The 19,874-nt window shown below is 39.6% G+C and overlaps 1 protein-coding gene across 3 annotated transcripts; it reads right to left on the reverse strand.

The window, feature by feature from the left end:
- Positions 1-1,397: 1,397 nt before the first annotated feature.
- Positions 1,398-16,776, reverse strand: LOC104603887 (glutamate receptor 3.6-like). 3 transcript variants are annotated; one of them, XM_088888824.1, is made up of 7 exons: positions 15,549-16,776; positions 14,986-15,286; positions 13,480-14,831; positions 13,117-13,394; positions 3,216-3,247; positions 2,727-3,133; positions 1,398-2,106 (listed from the first exon to the last, which is right to left on the reverse strand). In XM_088888824.1, exons 2-7 carry the CDS (start codon positions 15,248-15,250, stop codon positions 1,636-1,638), a joined length of 2,805 nt encoding a protein of 934 aa, XP_088744950.1. In that variant the 5' UTR covers positions 15,251-15,286; positions 15,549-16,776; the 3' UTR covers positions 1,398-1,635. The 3 variants fall into 3 exon arrangements, with proteins under 3 accessions (XP_088744950.1, XP_088744951.1, XP_088744949.1); XM_088888825.1 differs by having other exon boundaries at positions 14,986-15,331; XM_088888823.1 differs by having other exon boundaries at positions 14,986-16,775.
- Between the last annotated feature and the right edge of the window lie 3,098 nt (positions 16,777-19,874).

The raw sequence follows: 19,874 nt of genomic DNA on the forward strand, positions 1-19,874 counted from the left end.
AAAGAAAGGCATCCTTTTAATTGCATACCAAGTTCGACTCTTGACAGGGTGAACCACTCGTTTGTCAACTAGTCAATTTCCCCAACTCATTCGTACCAGAACTTCTTTCTTTAATGGATCTTATCTTGAATTATAACAACTAACAAGCCATCAGATTACTTTACTGTTTCTGAGCTGAGCAGAACATTGCTTACCCAGGAATTTTGGTGGGTGACTCAGAATCAGAAGATAGACAACGGATATATAGAAACATTTTTGTGTGAGAAGGAATGTCCTGCTTGAGAAATACATTTATAAGACTTCCAACTATACTCAGAGTAGGGACTGATCAACTCACAGGTGAAAATACAACCGTATAGACAATCAAATTAACTGCCAATGTTGGTATTGTCATTCTGCAAAATTTCTCTTTCTCTTCTCTTGGGCTCTCTCTCCAGTGCATCTTCCTTGTCACTGCCATTTGAAGTCGCATCTGATTGTCTTCTCTCAGACCTGGTCTTTGAATGTTCTTCCTTCTCATCAACAAAGGATAAGAATGTCTTGATGTGCGTAGCTCCGGGAAAGTAACGAGTAAACTTCCTTATCATCAAGAATAAGTATATAAAGAGAGCAACAAAACATGCAAGGCCACATATCAGGAAAAGTCCCCAGAAGCTCTTGAGGTGAAGTTGGTTGGATTCAAGTTCGTTATCATTACTATGATTTTACATGGAAAGATGGCATCAGTTGTTCATCAAAGGATCCAACTTGAAATCCAATAGGGTCATCAGTTGTTCTCAAGCTCTCAATTCCTTTTATGGGTGAAGATAGTTTCTGTGCTGTGAGTATCGAGGTCAGACTTGCAGTATAGCTTGAGTTGATGATCAGAGCCACAAAAAGCCATATGATGAGCACAAATCTGCCAAGGGAGCTCTCTTTAAGTCTCTTAATAAAGATCAAGAGAATTTGAGACAGCTTATGAGACTTTAAAAGGATAGGAGAAAGGTCATCAGGTTGGGCCTTACCGCAGCCCAACTCAACCCTAAGTCAACTTTGGGTTTGATTGAATTGGGTTATGGATAGGGGGGTTCAAGACCTCAACCTAACCTAACCTGGCCTCACTTGCACCCCTATCTGGGACTCGGATTGGCTAGTCGATTTCTTCTCCAAACTGTGATTGATAACAGTGTTTAAAACTTGGTCCGGATGTTGAATTGTTTTTCCTCTTTGGGTCAACAGGTCAGTGGTTCAACCATCTGGTCAATGGGCCAACAGTTCAATGGTCCGACTGGCGTTGAAAAACACCGCTAAGCGAATCAAACCTTGACCATTAGTAATGGCGTCAATTGGTGGGGTTCAGTCTGAATTAGAGTAGACCCGGTCCCAAAACCAAACCAGTTCCAAACCAGACAGCCACATCCAAAATCAACCCAATTATTAATTGATATTATTGGGTCCACCCGATAAGACCCGATTATTATTACAGCATGATAACATTACAATTATATCATGAGAAAAATAGGTTTCAAAAACAACCAAAACTAGTACAGACCCGAGTAATTATCAGCTGCAAAATAGTGCTAAATCAGCTGCAATGTCTGGGGTAATATACACTGGGAGACCTGGTAAAGCAAACAGACTAAGCTAATTCCCAACTCAAATACTGTCGTCCGAAGTCATCTCAAGGTGTCTTTTCCGGGACGCATTTGTTGATCCATCATTGCTTTCACTACAATTTATGGACCTTATCGATTGCCTTCTCTTGGACCTCCTCTTTATTTCCTCTTCTTTTTCATCAATAAATGACAGAAACGATTGGATGCGTCCATATCGCGATCCACCTCCTCTAGAAGAACCCTCAGGCTCTTCAGAGGAATGTTGGCGGAACAGGCGTACAGCCGACATAAAATATACAAGGAGGGAAATAATGCAAGCTAGTCCGCATATGAGAAAGAGGCCCTGGAAGCTCTCGAGTTGAAGTTGGTCTGATCCAATGGCAGCTCCTTGTGAATTGCAAGCGCTTCTCCTCAACCACTTTTCATGGATCCTTTGAAGTTCGCCATTCTCTGACAGTGCCAGAATGGCAGTTGACATGTCAACGGCTAAGGGGGAGTCCCTTCGGAAAGCCTAGTATGGAATGAAGAATAACAAAGCTTTAAGACAGAAGAACTAATAGGGAAAGCCTAGTATACCACCATGATTTATCATTTATGCATACAAAGCAATTTTGCTTATTTAAAAGTTTGAGCTGACATTGGAGATAAATATAGGACATTAGACGAGAGTTTTTAACTTTTAGGAACCCTGTGGCCCTGGACTTACCCCTTGATTTTTTGCCCTTTTCAAACTTTAAAGCTCAGTTTGGAAGGAATACAAATACAAATTTGTAGAGTGCAAAACCTTGTATTTTGCATGTATTTGTACTCCTTCCAAACTGAGCCTAAATTTCACTAACATACATGGAATAATAGGATCATTAAGGATATAACATATTTATATTTTGGCATAGCCATTACATGCATTTAATCTTCAAAATTTTATGGATTTTATATCAATTTCATCTTTTTAACATTTTATCATTAAATTATCCTCTGTCTACTATATATATATATATATATATATATATATATATATATATATATATATTATGTTTGTGTGTGTATGTATGTAAGAAGATAAATCATAACATTGTCCTGAAAGCATATATAGGGGTCTGATGCAATGATGTTTATTAAAGAATTACTTACAAATCCCCAACCATTTCTGGTAAACTCTTGGCCTACAATAGTGAATTTGCATCGGCTAGAAAGGAAGAGTTCAACATATGCACGCTCATCAACCACAGCAGCAACACCCCCATTCTTGGGACCTGCTTGGAGTGCTCTAGCATATTCTTCTGGTGAATCAAGAGGAACAAGTCGAGACTTGGGGATGCTAAGCTCCTCATTCAGATAGTTCCCAGTATAAGCACCCTGTTGGACTCCAATGGGTTGGTTGGTTGCTATCAAACTTTCAATTCCTTTTATAGGTGATGATAGTTGTTGAACTGTGAGAATTGATGTCAGATACGCTTTATAGCTTGAATTGATAATCAGAACCACAAATAACCAAATGAGTAGCACAAAACGTCCAAGGGCACTGACGGTATTCTCTCCTGCAGAAAACATGAATTTAGTACAGGGGTATTGAGAATAGTGAAGAAAACATGGTTAACAAAACATCATCGTCGGACTTACTATGTGATGAGAACAAGGTTGAGAAGCTAAACCTGCATGGTGAGAGCAAAATGATAAATTAAACACTGAGATCTTGAGACTTCAAAAATGTTTTTTTTTTTTTTTTTTTTTTGCTCAGTGAAAGGAAATTCCATTAATATAAACAGAATTACAGAAATTACCGATTAAGAGTAGCCTCAGCTACCCCATTATAATTAACATCATTCTTACAACTGAGCCCAAAAACATTGATCCCTATTTACCCCTTGTTTACCTAGCTGGTCTGCAAATCCATTTGCTGCTCTTGGAATCCACTGAATTGATAATTGCATGTTCTTGGATTGGCTTTTAATCTTTTTTATGTCATTTCTGAATAGCCAGGGTATTCTTTCATTTTGCTTTAGCCAACTGATAATCACCAACCAGCTTTCTCACCCCCATCTCCTTAGCTTTTTGTATCCCATAAACCACTGCTTTCAGTTCAACTGTAGTGGACTTTCCATTCTGATGGGGCCTGAAAACAATCCAATCAAACTCTGTCATTTCTTATCACCCCTCCAATTCCAGCTCTTCCCGAGTTACCAAAACTACTGCCATCAAAGTTTAATTTGAGAAAACCTGGTTCCAGGGGTTCCCACTCCTTCAAAATCTTCTTTTTTGCTGATGAAGAGGAAGCAACTGTCCTCCAATTCCTGATTATATCGTCCATCATAGAATCTGAAAAAAAAAAATTCAGAGTTTTCACCCAAGAAGTCACCTTCATTACGATACTTTCTAACAGTTCTTCCTTGCTTCTTTTCTTTTCTTCAAATATTCTCAGATTTCTTTCCTCCCACAGCACCCATAGAACTGCTGCCCTTGTGCACCTCCATAGTGTTCTCCCTCTTCACTTTGGCCATCTGAAAGTGGATGGCTCAAACAGCCTTTCCAAGCTCACCGGGGTGTCCCACCTGCATCCAAATAGACAGAAGAACCAACCCCAAATACTGCTAGCAAGAGAACAGGAAACAAGAATGTGAAAGGCATTCTCACCATTGGACTCACACAAACAGCACCAATTTGGTGAAAGGCACCACCCAGGTTTCTTCCTCTGCATCAGATCACAGGTATTAATTGCACAATGATAGACCTCCCAACAAAAAGCACCCACTTTGTGGGGAATAGGTCGACACCAAACTTCTTGTATAGGGAACAGTACACCACGTTGGGCAGGAGAAGACAAGGACTTGAAAAAGGAGGCACAGCTGAAAGCTCCGGAAGGTTGAGGAGCCCAAATCCTCGTATCTTGTTTAGAAGTGTCTAGAGACACCCCATTGAGCAGCTGGAGTAGAGAAGACAAAGAAGCCAACTCTGACTCCCTAACATTTCTGCTAAGTCCCAGGTTCCAGGTTAGACCAGACAAGGATGGGAAAGGGACAAGGAAATCAGCAACCGACCTGCCTTTGAGGGAAGAGAGAGCAAAGATTGAAGGGAACGAGGTTTTTAAAGAAGAGTCGCCCACCCATAAATCTTCCCAGAATTTGATTTTGTTATCTAAATTGAGGTCAAATCTGATATGATTGAGGAACAAAGGGATGAGTTTGTGAATTGCCTTCCAAGGTGAATAGCTGAGGCCCTATTAGATAGATACTCTAGCATCCCAACTATTCTCAGAGAGCCCATGTATATTGGTTACAACTTTGTGGCAAAGCCTGTCTATCTCACATGGGAATCTCCACAACCACTTGCCCAACAAAGCCTCATTCCTTTCCTTCAATCTTCCTAGACCCGAACTTCCCAATTCCTTCCTTCTAGTCACTACTTCCCATCTAACTAGATGATCTCTCTTCCTCTCATCCGGTTCCCACAAAAAATCCCTCATTATCTTCTCTAATTTCTTCCCAATAGGTTGAGGCATGCTAAACACCGTGAGGTAATAAACTGGAAGATTTGCTAAGGTAGCCCTAATAAGAGTGATCCTGCCCCCCGAAGAAACATAATTTCTCTTCCAAGCAGCCAACATCTTCTCAAATCTCTCCACCACCATGTTATTGACGCATTCCTCGGGAAGACGTACCGTCGCCACCGGCAGCAACAGGCACCTGACCCACCGCCAGCAGCAGCAGTGATTCAATGATTCTCATCCTACCCAGTTCGGCAACAGCAGCCTTATCTAGATTAGATTAGATCATCTTGCTTGTTCTTATCGTATTGTTCTTATCTTATTCTATTGTTCTTATCTTATTCTATTGCTCTTATCTTATCTTGTTAGTAGCTTATCATATTAGGATTAACTTATCTTATCCTTAGCAAGATAGAACTGGAAGTCTCCCTATTCAGCAAGGAGACTCCCTTTGATTAGGACTCTTGTAATCTCCTATTTAAGGAGACCCCATTATTGAATGAGGATATCAAATTTCCAATCAAGAAAGAGAGTAAAAGGAGAGTTCGGTGATCTCTTGGACAAATCACCCTCTAGGACGCCAAGATAGGTTCAGCTAGGAAGGGGAGGAACAAGGGAAAACAGGAGCTTTTCCCCGTGGACCGACCCGTGACGCGATCCTATTCCTGGGCCCATAACACACCAGCTCCCAAAATCCCAAGTTTTTTGGATTTGCACCTAGGGGGGTTAAATTGATCCCAAATTGACTTCTTCTTGGGTTAAATTGATCCCAACTACCACACTCTTTGTTGAGATTCACCTTCAGATTTGTCACCTTTTTTTTTATTTTTGATAAGTAATAAGATAAATTTCATTAATAGAGAACTAATGCAATTACAAGCTTCCCATGGAGAGGCACGAGCTGCGTCCTCTCCTAACAGTAGGAAGAAAGACAAAAAGAAAACAGATAACAGAAAACAGGAAACAGGAAACAGATTCAATCTACAACTGAGCCCAATATAAGCTTTCCCTTTTTACCCCTTGCTTTGCAAGACCATCAGCCATAGAGTTCGTCACCTTTTTGAACAAGTTAACCAACATCCTTAGGTTCCTTGCACTCAACTCATTTCCAGTTTCACAAAAAATGATGTCATCCGCAAATTGGAGATGAGTTACCACCACACTCTTCATCCCTTCAGAATACCCATCTCATCCGCCTTTGAGATCAACCTACTAAGCACCTCTGCTAAGGTAGTGAAGAGAAAGGGCGAACCTTGTCTCACTCCTCTTCTAGCCATAGTTGCCAAGGCGTCTCGCCTAGGCGACTAGGCACCCTTGGCTGGGCGCCTCGCTCAAACACCTTGGCTTTTAGCAACTAGGTGCCCGCCTAGGCGATAAAAATGACAAGGCAGGCGCCTTTTATAATATCATTTCTATTGTTGTATCTTATTAATGTATGTGTTCATACATTTCATTATATGCTATATATATATATATCAATTAGACTTTGTTTTAATGTTTTACTATTGAAATTTAAAAGATCAAAGGGTTTTGAGAAGAGAAAAAGAAAGAAAGAAAGAAAAAAGAAAGAGGAAAGAAAGAATAGAATAATAAAGTTCTTTTTTCTATTCTCTCTCTCTAATTAAATAAAACAGAAACTCCATCCTTGTTTTTTTTTTCTATTTTACTTTCCATCTTGAATATTTATCATATAAAGTTAAAAACCTTCTTTAGCTGCTAATAAATATGAATTTGCTCTATTAAATACTTATTATAGTAGTATTATTTTTGAAAATAATGAAATTAATATATGTAAAAGATCTTTATCTTTTAGATGTGATGATTTGCCACATTTTTAGAGGAAATTTAATGTTCTTAATAAAGAGAATTGCTATCTTTTCAATTAACATACATGCTGATATAAAACTAGGAAACTAGCCAAAAGTTAGTTTTTTATATTATAATTTTTTTATCGACTAGGCGACTAGGCGCCCCAGTGTCACCCAGAATTGCCTAGATGCCTTGAAAACTATGCTTCTAGCATCAAAGAAGTCCCTTACTACTTCGTTGACCAATATTGAGAAATGGCAAGACTGTAGACATCCTTTGATCAACCTGCACCACCTTGCTCCAAATCTACACTTCCTCAGTGCCTCCAACAAAAACTCCCAATCCACAAAATCATATTCTTTCTCTAAGTCTAATTCACACACAATTCCTTTCTTTCCAGATTTGTTATTAGTATTTGGTCCGAGATTTGCCTTCTTGGATGAAAGCCCCTTGTAACTGCGAAATAATTGTAGGCAGGACCTTTTTTAGTCTCAGGGAGAGGACCTTGGCTAGAATTCTATATTGGCTTGTTATCAAGCTGATGGCCTGAAATCCTTGGGATGGCAAGCTCCAAGTTTCTTTAGGATCAGTGCAATGAAGGTAGCAATAACACCTCTACTGATAATTCCTCTATGATAAAAATCCTCAAGAACTTTCTTTTTTTTTTATAAATGAGTAAGATTTTATTAAACCAACAAATAAGAGTTGCATGCAACCCATGGAAAGGCACGAGATGCAACCTTTCCTTTAAAGCTAGTTACAAAATTATAAGTACAAAAGAAATTACACAGAAGCCCAAAATAAAGTATCCTTGAGAACCCCTTGCAAGTGAATCAGCCATTGAGTTTGTCGATCTGCCTACCCATTGAACTCTGATTGTCATATTCCTTGTTAACCATTTAACATTTTTGAGAAGATCTCTAAAACCCCAAATCACAGTGTCCGGATCCTTCAGCCAACCCACTATCACCTGGGAATCCCCTTCAATAATCAGATGCTCTATGCCTAGCTGATTTGCAAACCGGATTCCTTGTACAGCAGCAAGTAATTCGGCCCTTAAAGAGTCTCCCACACCCGTAGGACATAAATACAGAGATATAATGCCACTATCTTTGTTTCTCAGCACTCCTATGCCTAAAGGTCCTAGATTTACTCGGCTACTTCCATCAAAGTTCAGCTTGATAAACTCCTCCCCTGGTGGCATCCATTGAACCCCATGTCTGTCCTTCCTGGTAAAAGTATTAGCCACTGCTAACCAGCTTCTCCATAGGTCATCAAAAGAGTATGCATCAAAGAGCTTTAGAGTTTTCAGCCACTGAATTAACCTTGTCAGAATACATTCTTTAACTTCTGAGAAGCTCCTTTCTTTTTCACAAAAGATTCTAGTGTTCCTTTCTTCCCAAATTGTCCACAACAAAGCTGCTCTTATGCACTTCCACATAATGCCTTAGCTCGTAAATCCAATCCCAAAAGTCTTGATAGAAAGCCATCGTGAATCCATTGGGCCCAAGTGCCTTAGCTCAATCATTGAGAACATTGCATCTTTCACTTCATTTTCTCAAACATTCTCTCCAAATTTCTGCTCACCAGCTCTTCTAGAACTGGCCACTCTAAACCTTCCAACTTCCATCTTTCTGAAGTAGGCCTTTTAAAAATTGATTTAAAGTGATCCACCAAAGCCTTAGCAATCACATCTTGATTAGTTAAAGTGGGCCTGTACCGGTGTTTTATTCTATCTTTAATTTTTTTAAAAAAAAACCGGTTCAGAGGGGTCGGTTTAAGTCTAGGCTACCCTCTGACCTGATACAACCCCTGTAGGGGCATATTGGGAAGCTCCCGGCACGATATGTATCGACCGATACGGGCTGATACGTATCGATACTTTGAACCTTGGTTCCATTTTTCAGTTCTAGCTGAGAAATCTGATTCTTTCTTCTTCTCCCATTTGCAACCATGTGGAAAAATCCAGTGTTCCCATCCCCTTCTTTAATCCAACGCACTCTTAATTTCTACTTCCAGGTTATTTCTTCTCTCAAAAGTGTAGTTTCCAATTCTCCTTTCAACTTTAGTCTCTCCTCCTTCTCTCTTGACTCCAGAGCCCTTACCTCCTTTCTATTGATCTCCCCAATTCTACTTATCAGCATTGCCTTCCCATTCATCTTGTGGGTTATCTGCCTTCCACCACTTCTTGACCTTTTGTACAAACTCCGGGACTGTGAGCCACATATTTTCGCATCTAAATGGCTTCGGCCCCTCTCCCCTTACTCCTTGTTGGATGCAAATCGACCAATGATCCGAGGTGATTCTGGGTAACATTCTGCTTACCACATTATTCCAATGTTCCTCCCGATCCAAAGATAAGAGGAATCTGTCCAATTTTGAGCATAAAGGATTTCTTGACAATTAGTCCATGTGAATCTTAGTTGACCACTTTCGATCTCCTTAAGCTCAAAGGTTTCAATAAAATTATTGAACCTCCTCATGCTGGTGGATACTCTTTGTCTCAGCTTGTTTGATTCATCAGGATACATTATCACATTAAAATCACCCCCCAAGCACCACGGGCCCTGCCATAGTCCTCTCATGTCTGCTAGTTCTTCCCACAATTCATTTCTTTCCCTGTATGAATTAGGTCCATAAACATTTGTGAGCACCCAAGTGCAATTGTCAACTACCTTCCTTAATTTTACGGACACTAAGAATCTTCCTATTAAATCCTCCACACACTCCATTGTCTCTTCATTCCACATGGTGACTATCCCTCCTGAAGCACCGCAAGGAGCCAATGAGCCATAGCCCAACCTATCCTCTTGCCTCCCCAAAAACTTCTTATCCACCTTCTATCAATATCCTGAGCCTTTGACTCTTGTATCATTACAATGTCTGGCTTCTCTCTCCTCAATACTTCCTTTACAAGCCTTCTTTTTGTTGCTCTCACCAACCCTCTGACATTCCAACTCACTATCTTCATTTTACCTTGGTGTCAACTCCCCTTTACCCTTCCCGGTCTCTTCATCTTCCTTTTCTCCTCCCACTACTCTCACATTCCTTAACCCTCTTACCCCAATAGCTTCTTAGTTTTTCCACTTCCCTATATTTTCTCTTTCCTATTTTACCCCAGTTGGCCTTCATCTTCATTTGGGTTTTGGCCAAAATCATCTTAGAGATTTTCAATCCCATCCTCTCTGCCCATTTCTTTAATGGGATTTCCTCATCTGATTGGCCTTCTCCTAGGCTTTTCACCTCTGTTTCCTCCCCTCCACCTTCACTTCCTTATCTACACAAGGCTAACTTCTCTACACTTTCCTTTAGTACACCTTCCTCTCCTCTCCCACTTAGGTCTCCATTCCCTATTTCTCCACCCTTGGCACATTCAATATACTAGGGCTCTCTGAAGCCATGGTTTGCATATGTAGGATCTGTAGAGACAAAGCCATCACCATTAGTAACCATAAGCAAATTCACAGAGTTACTTGGAATACCTTGTACCCCTGGGGTGGAGGAAGGACTCGAGGTGGGGATCTCTAACCAAAGTCCTAATACTTGACTCGGCAAGTGCTTTTATTAGGGAGTATTCTGGCCGAATCACATGGGATTGACCTAGTGTGAGATCTTTACTCTTGCTTGGTGTTGTTGTGTTTGTCTCCTGGTTCAAACCTTTCACTATTTCAATATTCCTCTGTGTCTGTAACTAAGTCTAGTTAAGTTCCTCTCCCTTGGATGCGGGTCATCAACTTTATCTAAGTGAACTTGAAACGAAGAAGGTTTGGAGTTCGACTGGGCCTAAGGAGTAAGGTCTAGTCAGAGGTTGAAGAAGGCTTCTAGATTAAGATCCTCAAAAATCTATTTGGTGGTTCCCCCTTGTTCTTGTTCGCTTTCACCATAGAAGTTTCCTTACGAGCTGGTAGACTTAAACTCCTCTTCTGAAATCTGAATTACTTTCATCATAATCACTTTCGTCGAGATGCTCCTAGCGATTTCTGGAGAACCTCGGATTTGGGCGTTCATCCTCTCGCCTCTGCTGCACCCTCCAAATCAGGTTGATCTTATCTATGGAAGTGCTTGAACGGACTGGAGACGATTATAGACCAATTTTTTTGTCTATTGTCTCTTCAGTTGACTGCTCACGTGCTTACTAAAGTTAGCATGTGTTGGTCCACCCTCCTCCCAACTAGCCACCTGGTCAGTTCTTCTTTCGGTTCGCTCCAATGGGTCAAGTAATTTCAAAAAGGCTTGTCTTCCCTTAATATAGTTAAACCCCACTTCATTTGCCCCACAATTTGAGCGAATTTCTTTTTCTAGACACCGATCCACCCAAGAGCCTGACACATTGTCTTCCACCACAACACTCCTCTCCGGTTGTCTGCTTGCATGGACATCTACCTCCTTTCTTTCACCTCCACATGTCACCCATCTAGCCACATCATCTTCGTCTTCAACCTTTGAGCTTCCCCTCCACAATGTTGCTTCCAGGTCCAACGCAACCCAAATCCTTCTCCACGTACCTTCAACCAGCAAGTCAAAGGATCGAGAGATGGCTTCAAGCTTGGTCCCTGCGATTCTCAATTCAACCGCCTTCAGATTCATCTTTTTGTAAGAGATGAGAGCACCACCAAAGGCTACTACGATCTTCTCCAACAGAGGTTTGCGCCATAAGATAAAAGGTAACCCTATCAGTTTGAGACAGAAACTTCCATCATTGAAGCTCTTCGAGTTACAGGAACGGCACCAATTTTCAACCAATATGGTGCCCTTTCGAGTTTCGATGGTGGCGAAACCTACCTCCTCAAAGCCCACATCCAAGACGGCCTTGTTCTCCCCAAACGGCATGCGAATAGTCTTCTACTTCAGCCCCAGTTTGTTTGAGACTTCTTCCAGTACTAATTTCCAATCCTTTACCCTGCACTTCGCATTGAGCACTAATTTTTCCCCCAATCTTCGCTTTCCCCTTCTAAGAGTATCTTGGGTACCGTAGTTGAGATAGCAACCAAACAATCTCAGCTTCATCTAGCCCTTCATCTAATCCCAGCTTTTCTAGTCTCTTCCTTCTCTCCTTCATTTCCTCATTCGAAACCACCCTATCTTCCTTCTTCCTTTCCTCCGAGTGTTTCTGTTTCTCCTGCTTTCTACTTCTTTATCAACCATATCTTGGTTACCATTTGATACATTTCATTGGGTATCCCAGTCCACCATGCTAGGTTTTTACCTTTCAGTATGGTGACCATTTGCTTTCTTTCCTTTTCAAATCTTTCTTCCAATGTTACGAACCAACCTTTTGAGTTTCTTTTCCTATTGGCTATGTAGGTTTTACTTGATAGTCTCAAGGTGTCTCTCCACTCTACTAACCAACTTACATTCGTTGCTCCATCGAGAAAGCATTGAAGCCAGGAAATCGCTGCCGCTACAAGGTAAATTCTTCCTTTTCCACCTTCCTTGATCTTCACTTTGATCTATTTTTTATGGAAAACCTCTTCCATCAGTAGTTCCTTTGACTCCACCTTGATATATTTTGTCCAAAGTCTGCCAATTTGAAAACGCCATCAATAGAAATCAACAAATTTGCGGGCTTGAGATCTCGATGAATGATCAAATTCTTGTGGCAGGCATCAACACCATGCAATATCTGAATCATCCACCTCTTGATCTCCCCAACAGGGATCCTTCAAAGATGAAATTCCTACATTAGGCATTGGCAATTGGACTAGTATCCAACATTTCTTTTATTTTTCTTGAAGAAACTTCTCTACTAAAAGGAGTCTTAACTTGTTGTCATATAAGGTTTTCTTCCCTTCATGGGGCCATACAACAAGAGTAGCCCATCCGCCATACCCATAACCCCAAACCTGGTGACAACGGGATTTGATCCCAAGTCTCTACTACAACCTACCAGAGAAATTACCAACTGGTCCAACAAAAGTTGATGTTGTCATATAAGTAGATATCATATCCCAATGCAAGCTACTCAGTTTCTCATCTCCTGAATCATGTACCCTTGCAAATTCAAGTAAACTGACAAGTTCCTTCAAAGTACAAAGTGTTGAACAAAACCCATTTTTAATGATTAACCTTTAGATGTTAAATTACATAAGAAATGTTGTGAATGAGGAAGAAAAAATGCATGAATGTAATTTGATATGGGAGAAAAAAGAGAGAAAATTGCATGATCCTTATACCTTATTTTTAAGTTTCCACGCTTGAAAATGAAGTTTGCAAAGATTCTTGGGTGCTTACCATAAAATGGTGGCAACTTGTTTCTTAGGAGGGCCCCTGAAGTCATCATTGATCCTATGCTCCAAAATCCACACAACTACTCCCACAAGAAGGAAAAGAATACCTGTGATGCACCACATCATTGGAGTAAATGGCCGCAGAAATGCCCAAGCACTTGAGCTTAGTTTCTTGGCAGGGACCACAACCACTAGCCCAGACTCAACATATGGCTGTGTGAAATCTACAACCCTTGTCCGGTTTGTGACGATTGCAATGTCACCTATGGCAGCATCAAAAAACTATAAAGAGCAAGTCAGAAAACCAGCAAAAATAATAGCAATAAAAACACTAGTCTACATAAAATATAATGCATTGCATACTCACACCAGTTGTGATCAAATTCACAAGCTCATTGTAGTTGGGGTTCTTCTGACCATCTCCATAAGGGATTAATTTATATGGAACGGCATAGGGTAACAAGTTTAGAGCAGCATTAAAGACATCGATGCAATATCCAATCATCTTATCCGAGCCTCTTACTTGTGACACAAATTCAGGGTAGCTGGCTCGGTTAGGAACTCCAATTCTTAATTGCCTTCCATTGTTTGGGAAAACCCATCCACGAGGTTTTGTCTTTGTTCGTCCAGGCCAGGTAACATCATAAAGATGCTGATTTGAAGTCGATCGATTAGCTGGCTTTGTGTAAAGAATTTCCGGAGGCACAACTGATAAGCCAGAATAGTTAGACCAGTAACCAATCCTCTGGACCCCTGTGCCTATAACGTTAATGACATCAAATGCAGGATGAATAAGCGATCTATCTGAATCAAACTGGATTGGACCAGTTAGACCTGTTAAGTTGCTCTGCAAAATTTTTTTCAGCAACAAATTCCCTTCATTAAAGATCCTCATTGCGTTAAGATGCATTCTCCCTCCTTTGGTATCATTTAACCTTGAATCCTTAGAAAATGAAATACTTCCCCCCTGATCTAACAATGCATTAATTGCATGAGCAAGTAGCCATACAGTATCATAAGCATAGAGGCCATAAGTATTCAATCCAAGATGCCCACCTAGCCTCTTTTTGCCAGAAAGGTTGTTCCACCTAGAGACAAAGTTTCTTTTTGGTCCAGATTCTGGTATATGCATACGCAGTGCAAGAACTCCTTGGACCAAGTTCAAGGAGACGGAAGGCAGGGGTAAGTACGTATCTAAGACAGTAGATAACCAGTTTGTAGCTATCCAAACATATCCTGAGCCCATCATTCCAAGCTGGTGGGCCACGTCGAATACCTGAAGACCCCAATCAGCATAAGCATGCAGAATAATGACGCGCGGTTCCATTAATGTCACCTTAAGCAGTACATCTGTTATATCATTCCGGCTCACTTGCGGGTTCAAAGCAGCTTTATACGATATCTTACAACGCCTCTCAGCAAGTTTATCCCCTAATGCAGCTACCCCATTTCTCCCATGGTCGTCATCAACGAAGACTGCAGTTACCTCTTTCCAACCGTAATAGTCAACTACCTCTGCGACTGCAGCCATCTGGAACAGATCATTCGGTACAGCCCTGACAAAGAAGGGGTATTGAAGTGAAGACAGGGTGGGGTCTGTTGCTGCAAATGATACAAGGGGGACTTGGAGTTCATTTGCAACATGTGAGATTATATGAGTTATAACAGAAGATTGGGGACCAACTATGGCCACAGTATCAGTCTCCATGAATTTTAGAGCTGTAACCAGACAAATTTGAAACACACAGATCATTATCCAAGTGAGATTAATAGATTAATTCAGTTGAGTATCAGAAATCAGAAATGAGATATAGAAAGGGGCAACTAGCATAAGAACCAACAAGACATGAATAGGAAAAGAAGAAATCATTACCCTCAAGAATGCCAAGAAATCCACTATAGCGGGTATCCTGCATGGTAAGGACCAGCTTGGTTCCGCCAAGAACAGCGGAATTGGAATTGACATCTTCGACTGCGGCCTCTATTGCAATTTTCGCTGCCTTACCGATGGTAGAGTTGAAACTCAAAATAGCTCCAATGTTCACATAGGCTGGTCTTGAAGAAGCATTCGTATAGACCCCATAGGAGAGTGCCACGAAATAACAGACTAGATGGAGTAGAAACCACACCATATTCATGGTGAAGTCCAACAATAAACCCCAAGCTATCTCACCCTGGCTCCAAATGCATCAAACGAAGCACAACTCTCCAGCATGAGACTTAAGTGATAACCAATCAAGCGCCCATTAGCATAAAATCTCTAACTAAAGTAAAACAAGAAAATCTTTCAAGAGCATATGAAGGAAAAAGGGCAATGGATGACCACCCAAAATCCCAACAAGAAGGGGAATAAGCAAAAGGGTATATGAAGAAGAAGAAGAAGATAAAGCAATAAACAAAGCGTAACAGAAGGAGCTGGAGCCCACAGTCACTCACCCAAGAGTTGCAGTGGTCGCATTCCCGCTCTCCATTTGAAAGAGGACCGGAATCACCACTCCAGTATCATGGAGGAGGAAATAGGTGGAGTTGATCAGCTGGTCTCCACAACCCTAGTGGAAACAGCGAAGACGTCATCTCAATCACGCGTTTATGTGATTGAAGAAGGCAACGAGAAGAGGAGTGAAGAAGAGAAAATCTGAAAACTTTGCCAAGCACCAATTCTAATTTATGGTGCAATTGATGATCATGATACAACGATGACATGGGTTTGAGTGGTGGTGATGGTGCCATCGTGTTGAAAATAGATGGTGATTGAAATGGAGAGAATTGGTGGTTTATATGACGTATCCACTCTCCACAAACCATAAGATTATGAAAATGAGTAGGGTAATTTTGAGTTCACATCTTCTGCATCCGGGATTCAGAAAATTTTCTACATCCACGAATAAGAAAGCACCACGTCACTTATAAGTTTCAAGAGTAATGGAGTCCAGGTTTAACGGACGTTGGTAAAATCCGCCCAAATCCCAATCCCTTTTCTTGTCTGGACTCGAAAGTCCTTTTCCCCTCACTTTCCTTCGCTCTCTCCCTGCCTTCTCTCTCCTCTCAGGCTCTCACAACTTATCACCGTCCAGCGTCCACCGTTACTGGTGCGCCGTCGGAACTCTCTCTCTTCCTTAATCGGCAACCCAACCCTCCATCTAGTGCCGCCACTGCAAAAAAAGACATAGGAATGCTCCCTACAAAATGATCTTTCATATTCCTCAATAGATTCAGTTGATCGAAGATTCGTATACCTCTAATCTTAGGTGGAATCCCACCAGGTAACTCACTCCTATTCTGATCAATGAATGTTAGCAGCTTGCATTGGTTGATCTCTAAGGTGATTGGGGTTGAGAGCTTGTTTATGCTAAAATCCATCTTGTTGCAATCTTGCTATCTCAGTTGTTTGCTACCTGAAAAAAAAAAATCCTGTGAAGGAGTTTTTGCTTGTCAAATAAGCTTTTGATGGATCGTGGAAGAGATCTCATCAACTGTTTGTTATATAGATTGCTCTTCTCGAGGTTTTCAACTTGAATTTCTACCTAGGCAAGCATGGGGGCCAAAAGGATTGTGCCACTAAGAAATTTCTCTCATATCTGAATTCAACACATGATCAACTTTCTAGCAATTCTGTAAAACAAAAGCGTTATCTAAAGCGATCTTTGTTGTATTGGTTCGGGTGGCGGCTGAAGGAGAACTAAGGAGGGGGAGAGAGAGAATCTCAAGAGAGAGGGAAATAACAGGGGAGAGAGAAAAACATTCCTGAGCTGCTGGTGATTACCGGTGGATTTTAATCTCACAAGAGATTAAATCTAATGGGTTTGATTGGTCAATTACATGAGAAATTGTACATGTACATTTGATTGAAAAATTAGCTTTTCTCTTACAAAACCCAGTTTTGAACTTGTCCCATGGAAAATTATAAGTTTTGTTTTCAATATTTTAATAAAAGATTATTTACACTCCTTAGAAATAGTAAAGGAGAGTATGGGGGTTTGATACCGCACACATGCACGCGCATGTGTGCGGCGCAATGAGGCACTTTAGAGGCGCACTTTGTGTGCGCTCGCGTGGCTCGCAAAGGGCGGCTTTGGTTTTGGTGCGATGCTGACCGTTGATCACCGTTGATGAGATCAACGGTCACGATTCGATCGAGTGTGATCAAGAGGCACGATTCAAAGTTAACAGTCATTAACTGTTAACTACTTTTTAAACTATGACTATTCAATGTGCCTTCTCTGAACCAATATCAGACTCCAAAAACACACATTTTCGAAATCCACTTTCTCTCTCTCTCTCTCAGTCCGGTCTGCTACAGTTTCACAGAAGGTTTTTCCGGAGATTCTTCAACTTTGCTGGTTGCAGATTCTCGCCCAAGGCTTTGTTGTATCTTGGGAACGGATTTGCCTGTAACCCAACAGCAAACTCAGTGAAACTGAGTGGGGGCAAATAACGTTCTAAAGACAATGTCTTCAGACGCGCCTCATAGCTTCTCCTCCAAAGTTACAGTGACCCCATTTTCCAACAGTTGCAATGGATCGGACGACAGTGTTGGGTTAAAGGAGAATGGAGAGAGAGAGAGAGAGAGAGAGGTGGGAACTGGGAAGAGAAAATGATTGAGGGGAGAATGAAGGTGGGATTTAATAGACTTCAACTTTTTTTTTGAGTCCAGGCTCCCGTTAACCGTTTGGACTCCGTTAAGTTATGATTAATAAGATGGAGTGACGTGGCCTTTTTTTATTCGTCTGCCACCCAAATGCAGACGATGTGAACTCGGTAATTTTGGATTCTTCCTTGTTCTTTTCCCTGGAAAACGATTAACGATTAAATAGGAACAAATCAATGAAACGATTAGTAAAATAGAGGTCCTTTTTCCTTTTGTTGCATCACTGTGTCTTCTCCTCAAGTCTGGATCTGCTCCTCACTCAGCGCGCCTCACAACAACCTCAGAGCGTTTCCTGGCGGCACATTGGGAATATCTCCCATACTTGTATATATTATTGATGGAGAGATGTTCCCAATACATGGTGAGATGTGGTTATATGGTCCGCCTGAGACACATTCTGTGAGGAGCAAATATCAATTCATTCTCCTCATGGTGGACTGTGACCCATGTCTCAGTAAAATTAAATAGGGGTTACTTTCAGTAAAATTAAACAAATTCTGTTTTCTGCAATGAAATAATTTATTTACTTATCAAAAATTAAATTAAAAGGAAAATCTATCATATTGTAAAGACATGATACAGGAAGAGTTTTGACCATCCTATGAATTTGATAAATACCCCTTGATTGGTTATCTTTTTGTTTAGCCAACGACTTATCTATAAATATGCCCACAAAATCAAATACATACTATATATCAAAATATATGTGTTTATATATGCTTTATTTTTAATCAATGATAAAAGTATCGGTATTGAGTATCATATTGGACAACTTGAATATGGATACACTTTGAAAATGCATGGATACCGACGAAAGATTTTGATACACTAGGGAAATATATACAATTTCTATAAAATATATTAATAACACCAAATTTAAAATCAAATAACCACAAATGATGTATAAATACCTAGGAAATGTAATTAAAATATTTTACTAAGTCAACCAAATATTAAATTCTCAAATTTAAATTAAAATATCAATTAATAATTTATAAAAATATATAATTTCAATTTAAAATATATCAAATTTGTTAAAATTTATTAGAAATTATATTATATATAACTTGCAAATTATTAATCGCTAATATAATTATTACATTATTAGTATTTTTGTTTCTATAGTCTTTCTAAAATTAAAAACCATTTTTGGTATAAATTTTAATTGGTAGAATTGATAAATTCTATTTAATATTATATTCCCAAATATTTTGTAGAGATTTTTTGTAAATATTTAATATTTTGTTATTTAACATGAGATAAATTTAAATATTAATAATATTATATATTAATTTTAAGTATTAAAATAATTATTCTATTATCAATATTTTTATTTGCATAAATTTCATCATTTTTTTATTTTAATGTGAATTTAATAGGTTATTTATTTAGTTATTGCATTAGCTTATAAAATAAAAATTTTGAATATTATCCTTTTAATTTTTAGTATGAATTTTTAAACATAAATATATGTTATTTAATTAGATTACATGTACTATATACATACAATATTTAATAAAATTAATTTTATTTCAATAATGAACACAATAATCAAGTTAGACTAATGGTTTAGGGGTAAGTTTAAAATTGCATAGCGTGGAGGGAGATGTAATAATGAGTTAACAGAAAATCCATTTCCAAAGGACTCAGCCATTGGATTTGGATCAGCCATTGGATTTGGATCCTCATAATGACTGACATCGAGATATATGCAAAAGCAAAACGGGTTAGGGAGACCAACCCATGGGTGGGGGTGTTGGGTATTGAAAAGAACCCCCATCTCAAGTGCCATTTATATGCACCATCCAACTTTTTTTTTGATAAGGAAAAAAAAAGTTGGATGTTGTATATAGCAATATAGCATCCAACTTTTTTTTGATAAGGAAAAAAAAAAAGTTGGATGTTGTATATAGCATTCAACTTTGTCCACCAATATCTCTTTTCTTTTCTTTTCCTCCTCTATTAGGAACAACCCCGGTACTAAGCATATGATCATTAATCTTAACTATTTCAAATTTTTAAATTATTTATATTAGACATTTAGGTTAGGTTTTTTATTTGATTTAAGAGACTTATCATGTTTTATCTAGAGAATGACCCCATAGTAAAGGGAA

Source organism: Nelumbo nucifera, chromosome 5 (assembly GCF_055504915.1).
Source record: "Nelumbo nucifera cultivar China Antique chromosome 5, China Antique-T2T, whole genome shotgun sequence".
NCBI classification, from domain to species: Eukaryota; Viridiplantae; Streptophyta; class Magnoliopsida; order Proteales; family Nelumbonaceae; genus Nelumbo; species Nelumbo nucifera.